At 55.2% G+C, this 22,815-nt stretch overlaps 1 protein-coding gene across 6 annotated transcripts; it reads right to left on the bottom strand.

Annotated features, from left to right (window-relative positions):
* Nucleotides 1-9,745: 9,745 nt before the first annotated feature.
* On the bottom strand, nucleotides 9,746-22,742 carry LOC131829929 (zinc finger and SCAN domain-containing protein 2). Of its 6 annotated transcripts, none has more exons than XM_059172232.1 (3): nucleotides 21,999-22,742; nucleotides 13,577-14,461; nucleotides 9,746-11,934 (listed from the first exon to the last, which is right to left on the bottom strand). In XM_059172232.1, exon 2 carries the CDS (start codon nucleotides 14,431-14,433, stop codon nucleotides 13,822-13,824), a length of 612 nt encoding a protein of 203 aa, XP_059028215.1. In that variant the 5' UTR covers nucleotides 14,434-14,461; nucleotides 21,999-22,742; the 3' UTR covers nucleotides 9,746-11,934; nucleotides 13,577-13,821. The 6 variants fall into 6 exon arrangements, with proteins under 6 accessions (XP_059028215.1, XP_059028214.1, XP_059028212.1 ...); XM_059172231.1 differs by lacking the exon at nucleotides 21,999-22,742 and adding an exon at nucleotides 20,812-21,223; XM_059172229.1 differs by lacking the exon at nucleotides 21,999-22,742 and adding an exon at nucleotides 16,715-17,115.
* Between the last annotated feature and the right edge of the window lie 73 nt (nucleotides 22,743-22,815).

Genomic DNA, 22,815 nt, shown 5'->3' with positions numbered 1-22,815 from the left:
ACGACAGCCTGAGGGGTCACAAGAAAGGTCTCTCTCCCCTAAAGTCTCTCTCCCCCACATCCCAAACACCACACTGTCATGGGGCCTCTGGTCAAAGGCATTAAAAGCCCAGTTAGGACATTAATTTTTTAATAGATTTTATGTATTTATTTGAGAGATAGAGAGAGGTAGCATGAGAGGGAAGGTCAGAGGGAGAAGCAGACTTCCCGCTGAGCAGGGAGCCCGATGCGGACTCCATCCCAGAACTGCGGGATCATGACCTGAGCCAAAGGTAGTTGCTCAAACAACTGAGACACCCAGGAGCTCTAGAATGTTAATTTCATGCCAGAGGGTTAATACATGAAGCCACTGTCACTTGTAACCCCTTGGCCTGAGTGAATTTTCATGAGTCCTAACAGGGGGCTCAGGCATGAGTCACGAGATGAGTATATTTCGGTGAGCAGAGGAAGGAGGAAAGCTGGATCGCAGGGGCGCTGAGAGCAGGCCAGGCGGGCATTGGGGGCACAGATGCAGAAAGCTGGAGGTAAAGCTGGAAGGGAGGAATGGGCACCGAAACCAGCTGGCCAGGTCCAGTGCCACAGGGCAAGGAGCTCTGCCTGCCCCAAGTGTGGAATCCCAGATGGGAAGGACAGAGCGGGCAAATGAGAAAGGGCAGAGAAGCACCAAAGCCCGCAGAATTCTCTTAATTCACAACGGTTCCACTCTGGAGTGTGGACAAGGCGTGGACCGGAGAACCAAGGAGGAAGCCCAAGGCTGCAGGAAGAGGCCCGACCCCAGCTCTGCCTTCCCAGCTGGGAGCCCGCAGGACTCTGTGCACCTGTGCAAGCATGGTCCCCCCTTCCTAGAAGGGAGGTAAGAAGACCTGCTTCCTGTGTTCCTTGATGCACATGACGGCAGCTTGGTGGATGGAGGTGTGCGTCCTGCCTTTGCTGTTTGGACGGCACATCCCCGGCTGACTGCTGTCACTCTGCATGTGTCCATCGTCTCCCATATAATGGGGGAAGTGGAGCCCACTTCAGAGATGCGGGGGTGGGGGGGGGAACTGAATGAGACCAGTCTTATAAATGAGCAAGTACCCATCTCATGGGGGTCCCTAATAAATGCTAGATTGTAACCCAAGTCTCAGGAGCGGGAAGCAGGCACAGAGGGGCTGGGGAAGTATGCAGACATCGAATTTGAAATATGCAGACATCCCTGGTGCCCCACAAAAACCAGGGAAGGCAAAGGACGGAGCAGAGAGTGGGAGCAGCTGTCTCATCGTCTGCCTCTGAGCATGCCTCTCATTTGACTCCAGATCTCTCAGCGCCTCCTACCAGTGGAACCACCAGCTCCAGGCTCCAACGGGCAAATCACCTGGAGTGCCAAGGGACACCCTCCATACCCGAGCCAGGCAAAGATCAGGTGCTCCCCCGACTCCCAGCCTTTAAGGATGGCTTTGCAGAGCCTGATAAGGACACAGCACTGGAATGGGCACCCACCCGGCTACTTGGACCTCCACCAGCAAATTACCATTTCAAACAGGCTGCTAGCTGTGTGTGCTGGCTGCTTGACAGTTGCTCTTTTCAAGAATGGTCCAGAGCCTTCCAGAATCTTCCTTCCGAATGGTGGGCAGAAGCTGAACTCCAACATTTCTTCTCCCCCACCAACACTAACTTTGCTAGCAGTCTTAAGAAGGGAAATTTCAAAAAGCTGGAAGGATTGAGTGCAAGCACTCTTTAAGCTGTTATTAAGAAATCTTCTAACACATAACAATGATAGAATGAATGAGAGGAGCCTCAGGTGCCTGTCACCGACTTCAAATTGTCAACACCTGTTCCCTGTGCTCCACCCCCTCGGTTCCCACCCCTTGCACCCAGTCCGGGTGGAAGCAAATCCTAGACAGTGTTTCATTCCATACATATCTCTGAAATTAAAGATCCTTTATTAACATAAGTACAATAACCTAATTATAACTGAGAAGACGCTAATAAACTATTACCCACTAAGCACTCAAACTTCCCCAGACCGAAGCATCCACACTTTGAAGATTTATTTACTGATGAAAACAGCCCACGGCTCTTGAGCTTCTCCCTGCTTTCCCCACTCCCACTGCAAGCTTCCCTCCCTCTGGTCCTGAGGCTGGCGCAGCCAGGGACGCCGGGCACCAACCCACGTCACAGCTGTGCCCTCTTAGGTCGTGTTGGGCTATTTGGAGCAAACTTTGATTGCTGGTTTTGGGGGCTAATGCTCTTCAGAAAGTGACTCCAATTTCCATCTTGTTTCCTCTTGAAACCAGGGAAGAAACACGCACCAAGAACAAAACATCTCTGTTCTTGGGATTTCCCCTTCTCTCCTCTCTTAGCCGTCAACCTTCAGTTCATCAAAGTCGGCTCTTTTGACTGATTTCCAAGGAGCCTTCTGAAAAACATCATGGCTCTGTTTATTCATTCAAGAAATATTTATTGACAGCCTCCGTGCTCTCTGACTTGCGTCTTCTTAAATGAACGTGGCCGGGGTACCGTGGGGGAAACAGCCCTCCTTGCAAAGTCGACGGCGCTCAACGTCAGTTCTCCAACCGTGCACTAGAGGGCGCCACCCTCCCATCGGCCTCTACTCCGAAAGCCTGGCGTGTTGACGCCCCCAAATTAGGGTTGTTTTCTTACTTGAATACATTGTACGCCTATGTGGAAGCCGAAGATGTACGATGTGTTGCTTGATATATTTCCATATTGTAATGTGACTGCAGTTCTACGATATCTATCACATTCCATAACTATAGGACGATATTGCTGTCTCTGCTCACTCTGCTGTGGGTTGGATCTCCGTGGGTTATTCACTATGCCTGGCACGTTTACACCCGTAAACAAGGTCAGTGTGGTCCCCTTTCTCTTAATCAGGTTCTCGATACCTAACCACGTACTCAGCCAAATGACGAATCTCACACATCTTGCACCTTATAAAAGGAAATAACTCCATTTATGGGATGTACAAAGGTGGAAAGATAGGAACTCTAGAATTCCCCGAAAATAGGTCCGGGTGCCCAATTAGCCATTGGTACAACACCCAGGGCTTATGGGTTTTGTAAAATTAGGAGGACGCTGAAGACTTTTTAATTCAAAATACCAAAAGAAATCTGCCAAGTCCTAATCAAGAAATCTTCGGGGAAATGTCTACAAGCAGCAGCTTTGCTAACTTTGCTAACTTTGAAATGTAGTCTCAAAAAGATTTCATTACATATGAAGCAATTCCTAGGAATAGACAACAGAGTGAACTATGATAGATGTGTTTGGGTTTGGTTTTGTCCTATTTACTTATTTTTGGTTTTGGTTTTGAATTACAAATACATTGAATCTTAGCTAAAGCTTTTTCTTCATCTGCTGAGATTACCATGTTTTTTCTCCATTTATCTGTTGAAGGGTATATTTCTTTAACAGATTTTTTTCCAACGTTGAACAATCCATGTCTTTGTTCAATAAAATCTTCTTGGCCATGACATATTTCTCAATAGATTTCAGGATTTGATTTGCTAATATTTATTTTGGATTTGTGTGATTATATTCCTAAGCGACACTGACCTAAAAAAATCCTCCTTCGTTGTGTTGTCCCTGTTTGGTTTCATTTTCAAGGTTTTGCTTGACCTCATTAAGAGTTTGGAAATGTTTCTCCCCCGTTCTCTGGAACTGACTGTAATGATCCCCTCTTCACAAGGGGTTGACACACTGTCCCAGTTAAAGCCACCTGGGCTCCCCGTCTTGAATTGGGGGTGGGGCGGTGTTAGTTGATGACTGGTTCAATTATCTTGGGCTCACGGGACTATTCAGATTGTTTAAGTCTTTCTGGGGAACTTATATTCTTCTAGAAAATGATCCATTTTCTGTGACTGTAAATTGACATAAACTGTGGTATTCTTTTGTGATTTTTCAAAATCTGCGTCGCGCCCATAGCTACACCCTCCTTCCCGTTTCCAGCATCATTTATCCGTGACTTCTCTCTTTTTAGCTGGAGATTTCTCTATTTTATTTGTCTTTTCAAAGAATTGGTTTGGGTTTTATTGAGTCTCTAATAGTATTTTGTTTGCAACCCTATCAACTTCTGTGTTCTTCTTCGGGCACATTCTGTTGTATGTTTTCTGACATTTTAAGCTGAGCTCTTCCCGTTTTGATTTTCAAACTTTCTTCTCTTTGAAGGAGTACATTTAAGGCTAAAGTTTCCCTCTAATTGCTACTTTCATTGTACAGCACAAGTTCTTTGTGGTTTTTTTTTTTTTTAAGATTTTATTCATTTATTTGCAAGAGAGAGAGAGAGAGCATGAGCAGGGTAAGGGGCAGAGGGAGCGGGAGAGGAGGAAGCAGCCTCCCCGCTGAGCAGGGAGCCCAGTGCAGGGCTCCATCCCAGGATCCTGGTATCATGACCTGAGCTGAAGTCAGGTGCTTAAACAACTGAACCACCTAGACCCCCCTATTTTTACTTATTTGAGAGAGAAAGAGAGAGAGTGCAAGTTGTGGGAGGGGCAGAGAGAGAGGGAGAGAGAGAGAATCTCAAGCAGACTCCTCACTGAGCACAAAGCCCCATGTGGGGCTCGATCCCACAGCCCTGAGATCACCACCAGAACCAGAATCAAGAGTCAGACGTTCAACCGACTGAGGCACCCAGGCACCGCAGTACAGCACACGTTTTGAAATGCAGTGTTTTCATAACCGTCCGCTCATACATACTTTGCCATGTCCTTTACATTGTCTTCTGTGATCTGTGAATTATTAGTGGTTTTTTAAGTGTGTTTTTAGTGTGTTTTTAAGTCCTTGAATATACAGAGACTTTAGTTATTTTGTTATTAATTATTTCTAATTTTATTTCATTGAGTTCACAGACTATGATCTTCCAGTGATCTTTGGGTTTTTTTTTTTAAGATTTTATTTATTTATTTGAACAGACAGAGATCACAAGTAGGCAGAGAGGCAGGCAGAGAGAGAAGTGGAAGCAGGCTCCCCGCTGAGCAGAGAGCCCGATGTGGGGCTCAATCCCAGGACCCTGAGATCATGACCTGAGCCGCAGGCAGAGGCTTCAACCCACTGAGCCACCCAGGCACCCCTGTTTTTTTTTTTTTTGAGAGAGTTATCTAATAAATGGGACTATTGTATTTATTGGTCCTACTTCTCGATTTTCTCATATTGTTAAGATTTCCTGCATATGCTCCTGTGATGCTCAAGAAAACAGTCCCATTTTCTAATACTCACCAGACAATAGGGAGACGTGACCATAAATACTTTCCAGCTCGGGGAGAGGCAATAGGAACCGAGAGACGCTCCCCAAATGATATTTTTGTTCCCATCCCAATGCTATACCCAGAGCACAAATCCAATCGAAGCCGACATTCCGGCATTCGTGCAACCAGGCCATCGACCTGTTCCCTGGGCTCCCAGGGTCAGGCACCCCAGTCCCAGACCTGCAAATTTCCCCTGAGTCTTTGAGGGCTTTACACACAAGAAAAGGAATCATCAGATGATGTTCAAATGCTGTCATTGGAGATCAACCAAAAACATGAGAAATTAAATCTGTTCTTTTTAAATATTTTCTTTATTTATTTACTTATTTATTTGAGAGAGAGCACAAGTTGGGGTTAGTGGCAGAGGGAGAGGAAGAAGCAGGTTCCCCAGTGAACAGGGAGCCCGACGCAGGGCTCGATCCCAAGACCCCAGGATCATGACCTGAATTAAAGGCAGACCTTTAACCAACTGAGCCATCCAGGCACACTGAGAAATTAAATCTTAAGAAAAAAAGGGCACAAGGCATATGGCTAAGAGTGAGGGAGAGAGCAGAGAACTGGCTGGACAGGCAAGACAGCCCACTGCCTGTCAGTTCACCCCCATCCAGGGACACATGCTCGGGCACGCCCTCAGAAGCCCCCACGACTGACACTGTGGGCACCCCACCCCAACCGACACTGGCCATAGGGACCCACGTGCCTGCGCCAGGCACCATCCCAGGGCTCACTGGCGATGTCGGCAATGCCAGGAGAATGGACTGTATCCAAGGGACTCACTCCCTCAAGGGACAGTGGCTGGTCCCACCAAAAGCCACCTTGGGGACCGTGCATGTGAGACAAACAGAAGGACACCCAGGGCAGGAGGCAAGGAAGCCACGGGCAGTGGCAGGAGGCAGCATTAGCGCCAAGGCGGAGGGCGCCGTGGCCAGCCCCAGACAGGAGGTGGGAAAGTTGGCCCGTGTGTCCTTCTTACGTTCACATCAAGACCGAGCCTCCCCGACCCCAAGAACTCTGCGTGATCCATTCTTCCTCCAGGAGCCCCAAGCCACACACACACACCGGGGGACTTCTAGGAGCGCTCGCCTGCGGAGAAGTCCGCCTGTCCCCTCTGTCCCTCAGCTTGTGTTTCTCTCACCTCCCCCTGGGCACCCCATGCCACCCACCTCCAGAGTGCCTCTGGCCCCGCACACGGACACAGTCCACACTGCTTCTAGAAACAAAGGCTCTCTTGAACCCACATGCTTTAAACTTAATGTCCAGGGGGCGCTGCTTGTCCCTAGAAGACAAGGAGAAGAACCAGCTCGTCCCCTCACGAATGAAAGAATTTCAGGTCCTTCCCACATTTCAGAGGCCCCTATCCCCAGGGGCTCTGCCTAACGATAGCTTTTAGAAAAGATTATTATGAGGGCGCCTGGGTGGCTCAGTGTGTTGCCTGTCCGGCTGTCTGGGGCCGTGGGGGGATCGAGCCCCAAGCCAGGTCCCACACTCAGCATGCGCTCACTCTCTTTCTTTCAAATAAATAAACCTTTAAACAAACAACTAAGATAAAAGTAATTATGATTAAACGCAACAGCTAACATGTTGTCTTGAAGCATCTGCCTTTGAAATGGCCCATGTTCCAGGCTAGTTCAGGACGAGCAGAGAGAATTTGTTTTCCGTGGGTTTAACCGAGGACCTTCCAGAAACAAAGGTCTGCTCCAAGGGGTCTTTCTGTCTCTGCCGCTAGAAACTGCAGTCATCTTGCCTCAAGAAAGAAAAAAGCTCTAGTCCTACACGCATCTGCTCTGGAGTAGAGAAGGCAGCGGCCATAGCAAGAGCGTGGCTGAGTCACAGGAACAGTGTTGGGACCAAGGCTGAGGTTTCTGCTCTGTGCAGCCCCAAAGAGCCCACACAAGCGGTACAGAAGCGACTGCGGAATTTCATCCCTGAAAGAAACTTCAGAGGGTGGCTCGTCTGCACGGCTCATTTCCTGCATCAGAACTAACTGCGGTTCAAAATGGCAAAGGTGTTGGGGCGCCTGGGTGGCTCAGTGGGTTGAGCACCCACCTCTTGGTTTTGGCTCAGGTCACGATCTCAGGGTCACGGGATCAAGCCCCGTGTCAGGCTCTGTGTTCAGCAGGGAGTCTGCTCCCTGTTCTCTCTTCCCTTCTCCCTCTTCCACTCCCCTACCTCACCACCTCACCTGTGTTCACTCTCTCTCTCTCTCTCTCAAATAAATAAACAAATCTTTTTAAAATATATTTTTTAAATTGTAAGGGTCTTCCAAAGCTACATAGCAATACTAGACACCAGTCCTTGACCCTTGGTCTAGATTCTTGGGCCTTGCCTCCAGTTGGGAGGGGCCTCAGAGCAGCTGGTGAGGAACTGCCAAATCAGCACTTAGGGACTCACGCCTGGCCCCCCCGGGAAGGAGATGGCCACCCCAATCTGTTCATCTACTGGCAGTTTTTGGCTGAAAACCTACGGGTAACTGGCCCCACACAGAACTGTGATCTCTTGCACGTGCAAAGAGCTTCAAGCTTGAATTCCTCAAGACATTTCCTTAGTCTGGGACAGGAGCCTGAGACAAGGATTCCGCCCAAGGGGAATAAGTACTATTGAGAAGTTCTCTCTGGAGAAGGGGAGTGGGAAGCAAGATTGGGTAGGGAAAGAGCCAGTGATGGGGTCTCGGCTGGAAACTGGTGTCCTCGGATCCCCCGGGGGGTTTCTGAGCCCCGGCTGCACTCCAGAGCTCACCCCCTACCGTGTCAGCCTCAGTAGGGGTTGGCTGGGGCAGCCCATAGCCAACCGGCTGTGAACCATTAGCAGCCAATACTCACAACAGCTCGGAAACGGCAGCTGGTGTGGCGCCAGCAGCATCCATAGCAGACATCCTTTCGCTGGGGCGTCATTCCCGTGCGGGCACTGAGGCCTGGCCATGTTTGGAAGGGGCTCAGACAAAGGGGAGAGGCTGACCCACAGAGTGGGGGTAAGAACTGCTTCCTCACCCAGGACTGGACACTTTCTGGGCCCTTCTGTCTAGGTCAGGAGAGGTGCGGCTGGCAAACATCCCTAGGATAGGGTGGGGACGGCTGCGGCTGGGGTCCTGAACTCTGCTGGAGGCGGCAGCTTGTCTCCACACCCACGAGCCAGCCTCTGAGGAACGCGCATCTCCAGCTCCTCCCAGAAGGGTGAACGGAATGTCTGAGTCAAAAGGCCAGCCGGGGCGGAGGGAAAGCGACAGTGCAGAGTGCCCACAGCCCCCTGTCTGCGGATCTCACTGACATGCAGCTCCTGGCTCGGGTCCTGGAATGGGGCAGCCACTGTGCAGGGACAAGGTCCCAGGTAGTTCGATGGTGCTGCTCGGAGCAGGAGTGACGTCCTACCCACCGGGAGCCCACTCACTGCTTCTCCTTCTGGTTGCCCCTGGTGAACTGGCCCTTCACTGGCTCTCGGACCACGGGCTCCAGGAGGGACCGACCCCTCGGCGGCAGTGCAGGCCCGGCCTGGCCTTTCAGATCACTGCCTCAGCAGGCCAAGGGCCGAGGGCTTCTTCTTGTCCTGTGTGTGAGCTGGGGAGGCCGCCCCCAAGAGGAAGGGCAGAGCCAAAGATGGGCTGGGGACCTGGCTGTCACCATCAAGTCCCTGCACAGCTGCCCCATGAGCCGACACGTCCCCATTTTGTCATCAGTCCATTTGAGTTGAACAAGAGTTGAACAAGAGTGCTGCCGGATGGACCCCCAGCAGACCCAAGTTCCAAAGCCCCCCTCCTTGAGTCACTGCCCCTCAGGACGTTCTTTGGCTGGTAGAAACAATCGACGCCACCCCGAATCTGACTCAAAGAGCAGAACACAGGGGCACCTGGGTGACTTCTCAGCTGAGCATCTGACTCTTGATTTTTAAAAAAGATTTTATTTACTTATTTGACAAAAAAAGACAAAGATAGCAAAAGAGAGGATGAGTGGGGAGCAGAGGGAGCAGTAGGCTCCCCGCTGAGCAGGGAGCCCAACACAGGGCTCGATCCCAGGGCTCTGGGATCACGACCCGGGCTGAAGGCAGACACTTTACCGACAGCCATCTAGGCACCCCGACTCTTGGCTTTTGGCTCAGGTCATGATCTCAGGGGCAGGAGATGGAGCCTGAAGTCGGGGCCCACACTCAGCGGGGAGTCAGCCTGAGATTCTCTCTCACCCTCTGCCCCTCCCCCCGCTCATGCTCTGTCTCTCTCTCAAACAAATGTTTAAAAAAAAAAAAAAGAACAGGACACAGAAGCAAGGTTCCAGGGTGAGCCTTGGCCGTGATCAGTACCAGTGCCTCACCAACAGCAGGAGGGAAGTAACTCACTTACGGGGACAGGTGGCCAAGCTACTCATCGCTGCGATGCTGTGGCTTTTGAGCTATGCTTTCTCCAGCCTTCTGCCTCCATGGAACATAACTCCCCGAGACAGAACGGAGGCAGAGCTAGAAGCCACCGCCCTGCTCCCAGCTCCCTGCTGAGCCCCAAATGACCACAGGTCACACAGCTGATGTCGAGGGAACATTTATTCCACTTGGTCAGCCCTGGCCGTTCTTAGTGGCCAACAGAAATATCCAGCCCTGACACCACTGCCACACACTCCTGCGTAGCCATGTCGGGGGTCCCTCCTGCCCTGCTGCCCCAGATAGGGGAGGACCTGAGGGCCCCTACGGCCATTACTGCCCCGGGGGAGCCAGCTCACGACCCAGCAAGATGCACCCATGCGGAGCTCACGGGTCCTCTCCTCACCGCCAGGCATCACACAGCCTCCAGCACTGGACCCATCAGCCAGCTGACAAGTATTTCCTGAGTGTTAGGAGCCCAGCCCTGTGCTGGACCCTATTGGGCTTCGAGAAGACATGGCCCGTCCCTCCAGTCTAGCTGGAGACCCCACACACACACATCCACATGCGTGCGCACGGACAACCCGGGGTCCCCGACGGTGAGATGGCGTGTCAACACAGGGACTGTTCGGAGGACAAGGATGGAGGGCCTGGCGGAGAAGAGGGATCGGCAGGGTGGGGGAAGGGCCACATTTTGGAGCAATTCCAGGGAAGACAGAGAAGGCAACAGTGGGTGTGGGCGACAAGTTACAGGGAAGGGAGAGAGAGGACGACCAGCAGAGAAGACAGTGCATCTGCGAGGCTCCCTCCAGGCGGGCCAAGGGTCAGAGCACATGGAAGCTTCTAGAGCACAGATTGCCTCCTCTTCCTCTGCTCTTCCCCTGAGCAGTCTGATATCAGGACGAGGCGGATGGCAGATGGCCCATAGACCCTCTGTGCCAGACCGCATGGGAGACCCCACCAGCAAGGTCCCAGGCCAGGAGCCGGGGAGGCCTCCCGACAAGCCTGACCAAACGTAGCTTGGCCCTGGGACCTCTCAGCAGAACAACTGCACTGTGACCCACACAACTCACATTGCTGGGCTTGGAACTAAATCCCATGGCTATAGGCCTCTCCCCACCCCCAAGGATTGCACTAAATATCACGGCATCATGACCGGTTGGTTGTCATCAAAAACCCATTCCAGCCCTAATCGCCCGCATCTCTTCAGGTCAAGTGGTTCATTCTGAGGAGGCCAGTGAGCTCCAGGCCAACCAGCTCAGGGTGAAAACCAAAGTGGTCACCCCTGTCCCACTGTCCACACCAGAGCACTGGCAGGCCCCAGGAGTGAGGCTCGGTCTCCCTGCCCAGCTGTCTCCACCCCATGCCCGGCTGCAGCTGAACTCCTGATCTAGCAGGGGACGGCCCGCCGTGGCTTGGCTGCTGGAAGCAGGATCCCTCCCCCAGATAGCCTCAGTCCAAGTTCACGCTCACCCCACATCCATAGAAATTCCAGCTTTCCCCGCCACCTCTACGGTGAAATCGAAGTCCAGGCTGCGTGGCAAAAACCAGCAGCCAGGTAGCCACCACAAGCAGCCCCAAACCAGACAAGAGCAAACCCAGCCCAGCGAGCCTCCAGCAATGTTCGCGGAAGGGAGGAAAGGTTCTAGAAGCCTGATGCACGGTCAGGCCCAGGAGAAGAGAGTGGAAGGGTCCCCGCCTCAGAATCCTTTATTCCTGGATGAGGGCAGGAAGCTCAGCCGGGGGAGGGAAAAGTGCTACTTGTGTAGTGACCCAGGTTCTACGTCTGGTGAAGAACGAGTGGCGGGTTGTGTCCGGGAGCTCTGAACTTGTTTGTAGATTTTTGTGTCTGCATGAGTATGCGTGTTTTCCTGGGGAGAAGGTTCATAACGTTTGTGAGATTTTCCAAGGGCTTCATGCCTCCCACGGACGAAGAACGGTCGCTCTGAGAGCGACGCCTGCGGCAGGTATGGGCCACACCTGGGCAAGGCTTTGCCTCTAGAACCAGGTCTGCCACCGACTTGCCGAGTTCTCTTAGGCAGGTGCAGAGAAGCCGGCTCTCCACACAGGCATTGTCTCTGTGGCCGCAGGAGAGTGGACCGTGGCCGGGCCGCCAGGACGAGCTCTTCTCCAGCTGTGACTCCCACCAGGTTGGGGGAGTTTTTCCACCGGGGCACAGAAGCCGCCTCCAATTCCAGGCTCCACGGATCCCCTCTGCAGGACACCTCCCAGAAATAGGTCTTCTTAGGGGACGTGTCCTTATGCCAGCGGGCAGGCCCCCACAGGGTCCCATTCCTCGTCTCTGGGCTCGGATGTGCTTGACACACCACTCAGAGGGCCTGCCCACTCCACATCTGTTCATGGAGACAAAGAAACCAGGGTCAGGTCTGGGGCTCTGACACAGCCCTACCCAGCCATCTGCACCACCCCCCCGCTCCCTCCCCCGGCCCTGTGGCTAGGTGGGAGCCGTCAGCTGGGCCACCCTGCACTTGTCCGGAGCTTCGAGCCAGTCCTCTAAGCCCCCTACCAAGTGCTCTGGGATTATCAGTCTATTTTACCACTGAGACAACTTGAGTTCAGTGCGTTCAAGCTCCGGATGTCCCAGGTCCCGGTTTAATCTCCCCATCTCCGCCACTAAGTACTCGTCCACATAGCAGTGGCCACCTGGTGGCAGGCCGAAGGCCACTGACCCCCAAGGAGCCATGAGGCTCTAAGAAAGGGTGGAGGGTGGAGACAGGTCTTTGGCACCTAGCAAGGTGGTGGCACAGGCTAGGCACAGAGCAAGGGCTCTGTGAGTGCAGGTCCCCTCCAATACTCCAACTCCCTTCCTCCCAACCCACTACTGTGGATGCCATGCTCCCCCAGACCCCCACACCACCCAAGGGCACTCCTCCCCAGGATCCTACCACCTGCTCTCCAGTCCCAGTCCCGCATCGACCCTCCACGTTCCCACCAGCAGGAGCCTCCCTTGCAGGCAGTGCGGTAGAGATGAAGGGTCTTGGGGGCCAGGCTTGCACTGCTCCACCACTAAGCACTTAGGGAGATTTGGAGCAAGCTTGGCTGAGCCTCAGTTTCTTCAACTGCTACATGGCTCACGACGCCTGTGCTCTGGAGCACTGACTTGGAATCGGGGACCTGGGGGCCAGACCCGGCTCTCCCCTTGGTCAAGCCTCTTAGCTAGGGGCCTCATTCTCTCTTGCCCAGATAACCCCACAACCCTCAAGGCTCCTGCCTGTCCCCACAGTGCTTCCATTTCTCCTTGAGCTGCATGTCTGAGATCACCATGCTCTCCTCATTAAACAGCTTGGTGTCCTCTCTCCCAGGCCACAAGCTCCTTTGTAGGGCAAATACGAGCCTCCTCTATATGACCCCTGCCTCAGAGACCCTCCATCTTCACTCTCCCTAGAGGACTTGTATTCAACCCCAGAACCCAGTTTAAGCCATCAGAATGTCTTGGGGACACCAGTCCCCTCCCCCACCTCCCAGAGCACTTTATAGTCTGTCCCTTAGGAGAGCCTGCAACCCCCGTGTTGGTAACAAGTGTCCCCACCGCCCCCACCAAGGTTTTGTGTCTGTACCTCCTCCCAAGAGCACAGCACTTGGGACACACCGGGGTGCTCAGTAGAAGTTTCTGGAGCATTGAGGTCATCCTCTCTTATCTGGTCATGTTTAACTACAATCCTTACACTATCCCAGGGAGAAGTCCCTTGTTAAATGCAACTTACAGATGAAAAAACTGAGTCATGAAGTGATGTGACTTCTCAAGTACCCCAGAGAGTAAGTGATGGGGCCAGGAGGCCTTGGGGGCTGGGGGTGGCCTGGGCATTGTGGAGAGGGGCCTCTCCGGTGGTTTCCAACTCTGACATTCTGGGAATGAAGATCTAGTAAGAAGCTAGTCATAGCCCCAGAGCCCAGGGCCTCCCACCTCTCCTGCCTGCCCGCCCCCCAAGCCCTGCCCAGGCCTGAGAGGGGCTCTGGGTGGCCCTTCGGTCTCACCTACTCTAGGCCGGCTGAGCATGAGGAAAACCAACGCAGGGGGCCAGAGGCCAGCCAGAGGGTGGAGAAGACACGGGAGGAGGCGTCCCAAGCCGGGCAGCGGCCCCCTCCTTCAAGACCCCGAGCCAGCCCTCCCCGTCTCCAGGGATCGCGTCCAGAACGGGGGCGGCGGCCCGGCGCCCTCTCCGGGAGTCGTGGACGCGGCCCCGGGGCCGGAGACGGGCGGCGGCCGGCCCCGGGGCGCATCAGAGCACGCGGCCTAAATGGGCCGCGGGGCCGTCGGGCGCGTGGCCGTGGCTGCGCTGGTGCGTCTTGAGCGAGCCCTCGCGCGCGAAGCTCTTGCCGCAGCGGGCGCAGAAGTAGGGCCGCCGCTCCCCGAACACGCCGGGCCGGCGCGGGTGCGGCGCGGGCATGCGCGCGTGCGTGCGCTGGTGGTTGAGCAGGAAGCGCGGCTCGCGGAAGCAGCGGCCGCACTGCGCGCACTGGTGCGGCTTCTCGCCGCTGTGGATGCGCTGGTGCGTGAGCAGGTTCTGCTTGAGGCTGAAGCAGCGGCCGCACTCGGGGCAGGGGAAGGGCCGCTCGCCGGTGTGCGTGCGCTGGTGCACCTCGAGGTTGTGCTTGACGCTGAAGGCCTTGCCGCACTCGGGGCACACGAAGGCGGCCGCGCGGCCGCCCCCCGCGTGCGCCTTCTGGTGCCGCACCAGGCTGGGCTGCTGCGAGAAGGTCTGGCCGCACAGCGGGCAGCGGTGGGGCTGCTCCTCCGCGGGGTGGTGGATGACCAGGCCTCGCTCGTCCCCCAGGCCCTCCTCCCCGTCCCCCGCAGGGGACCCGCCCCCCGAGGACGCCAGCTCTGTCATGGGCGCTTCCAGCCGCAGTCACCAGCCCCTGGGGAGGCAGAAGCGGAGAGAGAGGAGTCAGAAGAGGGGCGGTGGGGGAGCACCCAAGGATGAGCCGGCCCCCAAGCTCAGGGAGGAGATCGCACTGGCTGCCCACAGCTTCCACATCGGCCCCCTCTATAGTCTTGTTCAGGCCAGCGTGAACGCCCCTCTTTCTCCTCTACCCACTAATCACAGCCTGCCCCTTCTTAAGGCCTTTATCAAGTGCCACCTCTTCCCCCTGACCCCTCCAGCCCCTGCTGAGCCCCATGGCCCAACCCCATGACCCCGAGTCATCACGGGCATGCAGGTCAGGCCCCCGCTGTCTCCTGGCCCTGTGCCGGCCCTAAGGACAGAGCCGTCTCCTTCTCATATCTCCCCCACCAAGCACTGTGCCCGCCACACGAACCATTGGATAAATGCCGATAGGTGACATTAGGGGGCTTCTAGTATTACAAGTAAGGCTGCCCCTGGATAGGTCTTATCTCTCCAATTAGAATCTCAAGGAGCGGGGTGCATCCCCAATCTGGAGGGAAGGGTGGGGTCACGCTGTGGGTCGAAGATATTTTTGAGAAGCTTAAAAGAAGAAACAAAACAGAAACCCTGTGAACTTGAAAGTGATCTCAATTAAACATGAAAGGCAGCAGCTCTCTGTTTATCTGAATGAGGCTTGCCCCTGAAAGGTTTGCAAAGCCTTGAAAGGGAGTGTAAGCTCCCAGGAGCTGGTCTCAGCTTGATTCCTCTTGGCATCCCCAGGATACAGACGCCTGGCCCAGTGCTCCACAAACACCCCCAAGTTCTGCTCTATCCCATTCATGCCGGTTCTGTGAGGCTTCTCTTCTCCAGGGCACTGCGTTCCTCTTGAATAGTTTGCCACTGTCCTCACAGCAACCCTGGGGAAGGAGCAGGGCCTTTCTGAGCCCTGCTTTCTAGATGGGGTAACTGAGGTCAGCTTGCTCCCCCAAGGTCACACAAGGTGAGCCAGGACTAGGCCCTAAGTTCCCTGACTCAATGGCAAAAGCTCTTTTCAATGAACCAGCTGCTCATAAACTAACCTCCCCTCAAAACACACACACACACACACACACACACACACGACCACCACCACTCTCCTGGCTGCCACAGAGTTAGAGACATCCAAAGCACCACTGCTCCTGGAGGAGGTCACTGTCTGCCGCCACCACCTCCCTGTCCTCCTAAAAACCTAGGGCTCCTGCAGAACACACAAACCTGCTCCAGAGTAGGCTGGGGGCACTCCCCTGCAGCCTCCATCCCCATCAGGGACCTAGACCTCCACGCAGGCCTTCTCCTCGCTTCCAGATCTCACTGCTTGCTACAACCTCAGTCGACCTATCTGCAGAGTGGGATCTCCAAGATCCCCCTTTGTCTCCCCCTCCCCAGGCCAGCGTGGAACACACACTCACCCTGGAGAAGGGGACAAGTGCTACTTGCAGCAGACCCCACCCACAAGGCTTTCCCCAGCTAGCTGCACTGACATTTGCAAAGACAGACCATCACAGTCCTCTTGGCCAGACTCAGCAGGGCCTTGTCTCCAGGCAGCCTCCGGGCTCTCCCCAGGCAAATCCCTGAGTAAGGCCCCCGACTACGGAGAAGGTCTAAAGCAATGGCCCCCTTTTCTCCCCCAAGTTCCTCCATCCCCTCCCGCACTCACAGCCCAGGCTGCGCCCCTGTTCCTCCGGTCTCCAGCAGTGGCTCCTTCCTCTAGAGTCTGCGCTGCCCAGCGCAAATACGGTAACTCTCCCGCAGCGACTCCCGCGCCCCTTCTCCCTCGCCCCCATAAAGACGGCCAGCTTCCCGCACCGCCGTTTTAATGAAATAGCTGCATGAATCAAAACAGCTGACCCCACCCACCCAACCTCCGCACACAACCGTGCAAACTCCCGTGGCCCGAGAGACCCTGGAGAAATATGGTAAACTCTGCGCCGCAACCTCGCCCCCACGAAAATACGTAGGCCTCCCACCCTGCTGCCGCAACCCACCCCAACCCGCTGCAAGCCCCGGCTCCCTCGGGGCGCGGATGCAACCCACCCCCCAGCTCCCGCAGCACCCCCGGGAGGATCACGCAACCCCGGATAAATACGTAATTAAGCCGCGGCGCTCCCCGCTCCAGGAAAGGGTCTGCGCGGCTCCCTGCAAATACGGTAGCGCGCCCGCAGTGACCCGCCCCCAAGGGTCCGGCACCGGCCTCGATAAATACGGTAATCTCCCGCCGCGGCCCCAGCCCCGGCGGCCCGGGACTCACATGGCGCCGCCTCCCGAGCCCGTCGGTCTCCTCCGCAGCGCCGCAGTCGCCAGCGTCGCCGCAGCCGCACAGCAGCCCCGTGAGGCTGGGAGGTCTAACTCGCCAACGACCTGGCTGGCGGAAAAAGCAGGGCTGCGAGCGCTGCGCCCGCCCGGGCAGGAGAGGGAACCGGGCGGGAGCCGGATCGGGAGCAGAACGCCTCGCCGGGCGAGACACCCCAAGCTCCCGGGCCCCTCGCCTCAGCCATTCCCATTTCAGGATCGTCCGAGGCCCCAAGCCGGCAATTCGAGCCTCTTCCTCACCTCCCTCATCCTAAAGCCGCGCTGGCCTGGCCAGGCCCACAGCCTGGCCCCCAGAGCCCAGGAAGCGGGGTGTGGGGGCGCTGGCGGCATAAGCGGGGGTGGGGGGGGGTGAAGGCAGGCGGCTGCGGAGCCTGTGGAGCGGGGGAGCCTGTGGAGCGGGGTGTCGTGGGTGGCAGACAGCCATCGCAGGGGCAGAATAGCAACTGCCCGAACTCACCGTGTTGCCAAAGCCTCCCCCACCCCACCCCGGACCCTCTGGCCCGGTTTATGCCACCAGGGCGCCAGGGGACACGGAAGAAGTGACACCCCAACTGTCCCTGCCTTCTCTGAACTGGACCCATTCCGCTCAAGCCAAGATACCCCACAAAAGAGCCACCAATGACACCTCCGTGGACAGGGCTGGGCTGAATCCCAGCTTTCACCTGTCCTTCCATAATAACACCCCTTACCTATACCTTGTCTTTTTACAAAGCCGTTTCCATACATTATCTCATGGGAGCCTTCCAATAACCAGGTGCCATCTAGGTTGCAGGGGTATCGTTATCCTATTTTATAGATGGGAAAAGAAAAGAAAATTGAGACAGCGCAGCTTCCCTGGAGACCCGCAGCCCTAAGTGGCCGAGGCCGCCGGGAAGGCAGGCCCACCAGCCTGCTCAGCCTTCCTGGCATCACTCTGGTACCTAGACCCCCAAACAGAAACACGGTGCAATGATCGTGGCTGGAAATAAGCTTGTCAAGAGTAAAAAAAATAAAAAAAAAATTTAAAAAAAATAAGTGCTTTCGAATTTACACTTCATAGATAAAGAGGCCAGAAGGGAAAGTGATCTTTTTTAAGTGGAAAGTACTAGAGGAATATCAAGTAGCCTTTTTCTCTGTGGCCCCTGGTAGCTGCCAGGTGGAGGGCCAAGCAGAGCATCTTACAACAGATGGTGGACGTGGCTGCTGGGGTGGCATCAATCCTGAGGAGGGGCTTGGGGAGACACAGGCCTCCTGGTCCCATGAGGCAGCCCCCGCCCCTCGGCAGGTTTCAGTGGGCCCTCCTGGGAACCATACAGTTCCTGGCAAGGTCCACCCGGAAATACACTCAATCCTTATTCTCAGCACCAGACCTGAAGATCGGCCCTGCGGGCTATCGCACCTCGCTCTGTGAACCAGTTGATCCCAGCAGGTCCGCGTCTGGCCCTTTCCGGCCTCTCCAGGACCCCCCAGCCCACACCATCCATGGTGTTCCCGTGGCAGCACACTGAGCTAAATGGTGCTTCTCGAGCTAGACATCCCAAGGAGACTGGTATTTAAAATAGAGGTACCAGGGACGCCTGGATGGCTCAGTTGGTTAAGCTGCTACCTTCGGCTCAGGTCATGATCCCAGCGTGCTGGGATCAAGTCCCACATTGGGCTCCTTGCTCAGCGGGAGCCTGCTTCTCCATCTGCCTCTGCCTGCCACTCTGTCTGCCTGTACTCGCTCTGACAAATAAATAAAATCTTTAAAAATAAATAAATAAAATAGAGGCACCAGGGAGGGAATTCTGGGAAGCCAAAAGAAATGAACCCACCAGGACAGATGTTCTCATGACATTGCCAAAAGGACCCCCTAACCCCTGATGACCCGCAGCCCTCTGCCCAGGTGCTGGAGCTTTGCTCACGGAACAGCCACGCCTCCCACCTGCCCAGCTCTTGCTACAAAAGTTGTCGCTGCCAAGAGCTACCGGCTGCCATCCCTTCTACAGGCTACAGGACAAATGGGGACACTTAGTCAATGACCAGGTTTTTCAAAAACAAAACCAACAATGCACCCGAAGATATCACTCATGTTTTTAGCAGCATTTTCTAAGTAAGCTATGCCAAAGCCACAAGGCACACAGCTGGGGGATGGGCGTGGGAGGGAGATGACAGCCCCTAAACCCCACCCTGTCTCAGTGGGCGATGCCAAGGGCCCAGGGCTCCCAGGGCCCCCAGGTTCCGGGAAGCCTCCAGTCTCTGCTCTGCCAATGATTGAGTTCTTCTGAGTCACTTCATCTCTCTGGTTTCATACACACGCACCCCGCGCAACACACGCACACACACACATATACATTTCCCCCCACAGTTCTCATGTGCTGTGGTGGACACAACTGAATGGAGATGGGGAGTCTTTCTGCAAACGAAATCACCCTTCTTCACCCAGGTGGGGCTCGTAGTGGGCATGGCAGCCACCACCCCTCCACGAGGCTCATGTGACAGCTGGATGTTGGACCCTAACAAAGACCTAGGTTGCTCCCAGCCAAAGCATCCCAGGGAACAGCAGGCGTGTGGCCCCCTTGTGGACAGAGGTGTGGACAGCTCAGCGGAGCCCTGGCGGGGACCCTGCTCCTCTCTCCCACACGCAGGGGCTGGGGGCATGCTAGATGGACTGTCTCCCCTGCACCCCCATGTGCTTCCCAGCCAGCCCCAGACAGCTGCTCCTGCACATCCCAGCCTAGGGTTCCTCCAGCTCCTCCTGCTTTGGGCGGCATCCCAGGGTTTTCTGCTCAGCTGGGTCACCGCTTCCCTCCTGACTCACTCCTCCCATCTCCCCTAACTGGACAGGGATCACTACACACCCCGTTCCAAAGCACCGTGTTCTGGCTTCAAACTGCAGTTTAGCGCACACCTTTGTTTTCCCACCAGGTCGTGGGCTCCAAAGGGCAGGGGCTGTGTTTCCGGCATCTCTGGATCCCAAGGGCCCAGCATCGAACAGGCCCCCAGCGGACCTCTGGCAAATGAATGCACACACATCCGTAGGCTGCAGCTGCCAGCATGCTGATGCAGCGTAAGGAATGAGGGGTTGCGGGCAAAGCCACAGCCCTGGCAGCGAGGGCCGGGAGACCCGCCGACGCACGGTTGGAGACGTGGGGCTGTGGGTACAAGGTCTCATCTACTCCAAAGTTCTCTCTCCTTGACTTTAAGACCCAAGATGTGACCTAGGATCAATTCAACTGAGTCCTTAAATTTGCAGCTGGCCTCCTAACACAGGTGGAGACCTCCTTTTTATGGGATGGAGCCCTGTTTGGAGAAAACCCTGTGCTTCTTTCCATACTAAACTTGCACCCACATAAATTCAGTTCCGCAGCTTCTCATGCCGCACTTCAAGTACTCACTAGGCACATGAGGCTGATGGCCGTGGTTTTGGACGGCACATTTATAGAACATTTTCCTCACCCCCAGAAAGTTCTCCTGGACAGTGCCTGTCTAGGGCACTGCCCCCTTCCGGTCTGAGTAACCTAGGGGGTACTACTCTCTTTTTAACCCAAGGGACAACCTACGGGATGCCATTCATTTTCCTCTCTTTGCCATGATCCAGTGAGAGCAGTGACACATGAAAACATACTGTTTCTGGCCCCAAAACTTCTCCTCTTGCCAAAAGGTCGAGGGCATATATTTTTTTTAGCCAAATGACTTAAAGAATAAAAGGAAATGTTCTCAGAAGCATCCTCCACTCCCCCAGATGCTGTCTGCCAAGTCTCTGCTGGTCCCGCTCTCCCCCCGACCCCATCCGTGCACCTGCCCGTGGGCCTCCCAGCCTCGTCCTCCGGCAGCTCCCCAGGGCTGGGGCTGAAAAGCAGGAAGCCCCAGCCTCCTGAGGTGGCTGCCAGCTTGCTGGCCGACTCAAGGCTTAGGTTGCTTGCCAAAGAGCCAATGTTTCCCCAGTTCCTGGGTCATTTTTCTTCGCTCTCAGCCTGCTTCTAACAAAGGAACACACAGATGACGCCGGCAGTTCTGGGAGTCCCAGCTCCAAGCTCATCTGGCCTGTGGATCCCACCGCAGTCCCGCACTTACCTGGAGGTGGACAGGGCGGAAGGCCTTGACGATCTTGATCTGCTTATGTTTGTTTCCTGTTCGCCTGTGAAACCCTTTTCTCTCCGCATGTTCTAGAGCATTCGGGATTGTAAACCCCTGAGACAGATCTGACCTTCCTCTCTGATTTTACGACATGCCTCTTCCCAAGCATTCCCTGGCCTACTTTTACTATTTTACAACGAAGGGGGATGAAAATTAAAGTCGACAATGCCAGGCCACCCTTGGAAAAGCCGTTGATTGTGGCAATGGAAGGAGCTTGGCTAACAGGCAGCCTGGGTCTGCCCTGGGTTTGTGACATGACCTGGTGGGCCGCAGCATCCCCTCTTCCCTGGAGTACTCCCCGGCCACGGTCACTGACCTCACAGTGAGGCTAAATGACATAGTGAACAACAAAGCTTTGTCAGGGAGCTGGAGCTGGGACAATGTATTCAAGAGCGGACTGAGCTACATGTGTATTAGTGACTTCCCATGAAGGTGCGTCAACTCAAGGTCAGGGACCGTGGTTGCTATTGGCTGAATTGTGTCCCCCACCCCAAATTCATATACTGAAGCCCTGACTCCCTCCCAACAATGTAATGGCATTCAGACCTGGGTCCTTTGGGGGGCAATCAAGTTTCTATGAGGTTCTAACTGGGATCTTCCTTGACATTAGTGCCCTTATAAGAAAAGAGATACAAGAGGGCGTGTTCCCCCGTCCCCCGGCCATGTGAGGACACAGGAAGAAGGCAGTCAAGGGCAAGCCAGGAAATAGGCCCTCACCAGGAACCGGATCTGCCAGCACCTTGAGCTTGGACTCCCCGCCTCCAGACTGTGAGAAATAAATATCTGTTGCTTAAGTCCCGTTTGTTGCGGTGGCCCAAGTACCTGGCACACAGTAAGCTTGTTAGTGAGCCAACGTGTTATCATTCCCTGACCTGGCCAAGGGGACACCGTCTCAGTAATTCTTCACTCTGACGGATGTGGCCCCGTACCCCCTGTGACCCAAAGCACCCATCTGTGGCATCAATCACTGTGAGTGAACAAACCTCCTCATACTGGCACGGGGAAGGCGGCTGCGTTTAGGCCTCATTAACCCCAAGTCCTGCCAACACAGCTGTTGGACTGCTTTGGGCATTAGACAGAGGCCATCTGGATGAGGACACCTTCAATGGCATAGAAAGTCCCACCTGAGATCCTCAGCGGCTGTCTGCGCTGCCCTTCAGGCACCTGAATCCCCGGGGCTCCGGGGTCTGGCAGGTCTATCCCTGCAGACAGCAGCTTCCCGATGCAGGAGTGGTACTGTGGGGTGCCTTCCTGGAGGAGATGGGCTTGCTTGACTGGGCCTCAGGATTTGCTAAGCGGCAAAGTGGAAGATGCCAACGGCCCATGTGTAAAGCAGGTTGTGCTGAGATCCGGGGCACTGGGGCTCCCTGTGCAGGGCAGCCTGGGAAAGGGGCTACAGGAGGGGGCAGGCATTCCGGGAAAGCAGGAGAGCACCTAGGGCCTAGAAAAATCCTCGCTGGACTGGGAGCCCAGCTCTCACAGGGATGGCAATCACGGGGCACAGCGGGCCCAGGGGGCGAGTTCACAGCAGGGCTTGTGACGTAACCAAGCCCAGGCCCAGGAGTGGGCCACCCAGCTGAGTGCTAACCATTCCTGGCACTGTGTCCCCTGGGCGAACCGGATCACCCCCACAGGTCTTTCTGTGATGTTACAGCAAGGAGAGCTCCTGCCACATGAAAGGAATTCAAGAGAATCTGAGAAAGTGGTGACCGACCAAGCAGAAGCCAGATGAAATCTGGCAGCTCCTGGAGGAGGCAGCACTTCCCTGAGTTCAGAGAAGCCGCTGGGCCCCTGGGAGGGGCAGGCAGATGCGGTTCCTCCTCCTAGAGAATGCATGGTCCCCGCTTTTTCCTTGCACCTCCCGGCCATCCAAACCCTAGTACCCCCACCACCCAGCTCTCTGGCAATTCCCCTTCCCTCCTATGGGAGGACACCAGCCAA

Source organism: Mustela lutreola, chromosome 4 (assembly GCF_030435805.1).
Source record: "Mustela lutreola isolate mMusLut2 chromosome 4, mMusLut2.pri, whole genome shotgun sequence".
Taxonomy (NCBI): domain Eukaryota; kingdom Metazoa; phylum Chordata; class Mammalia; order Carnivora; family Mustelidae; genus Mustela; species Mustela lutreola.
The sequence above is the reverse complement of the archived record's forward strand: the minus strand, read 5'-3'. Positions and strand labels throughout refer to the sequence as shown.

Excerpts from the sequence above, each read along its gene's own strand:
- LOC131829929 (XM_059172232.1), bottom strand. The coding sequence starts at position 14,433 with ATGACAGAGCTGGCGTCCTCGGGGGGCGGGTCCCCTGCGGGGGACGGG.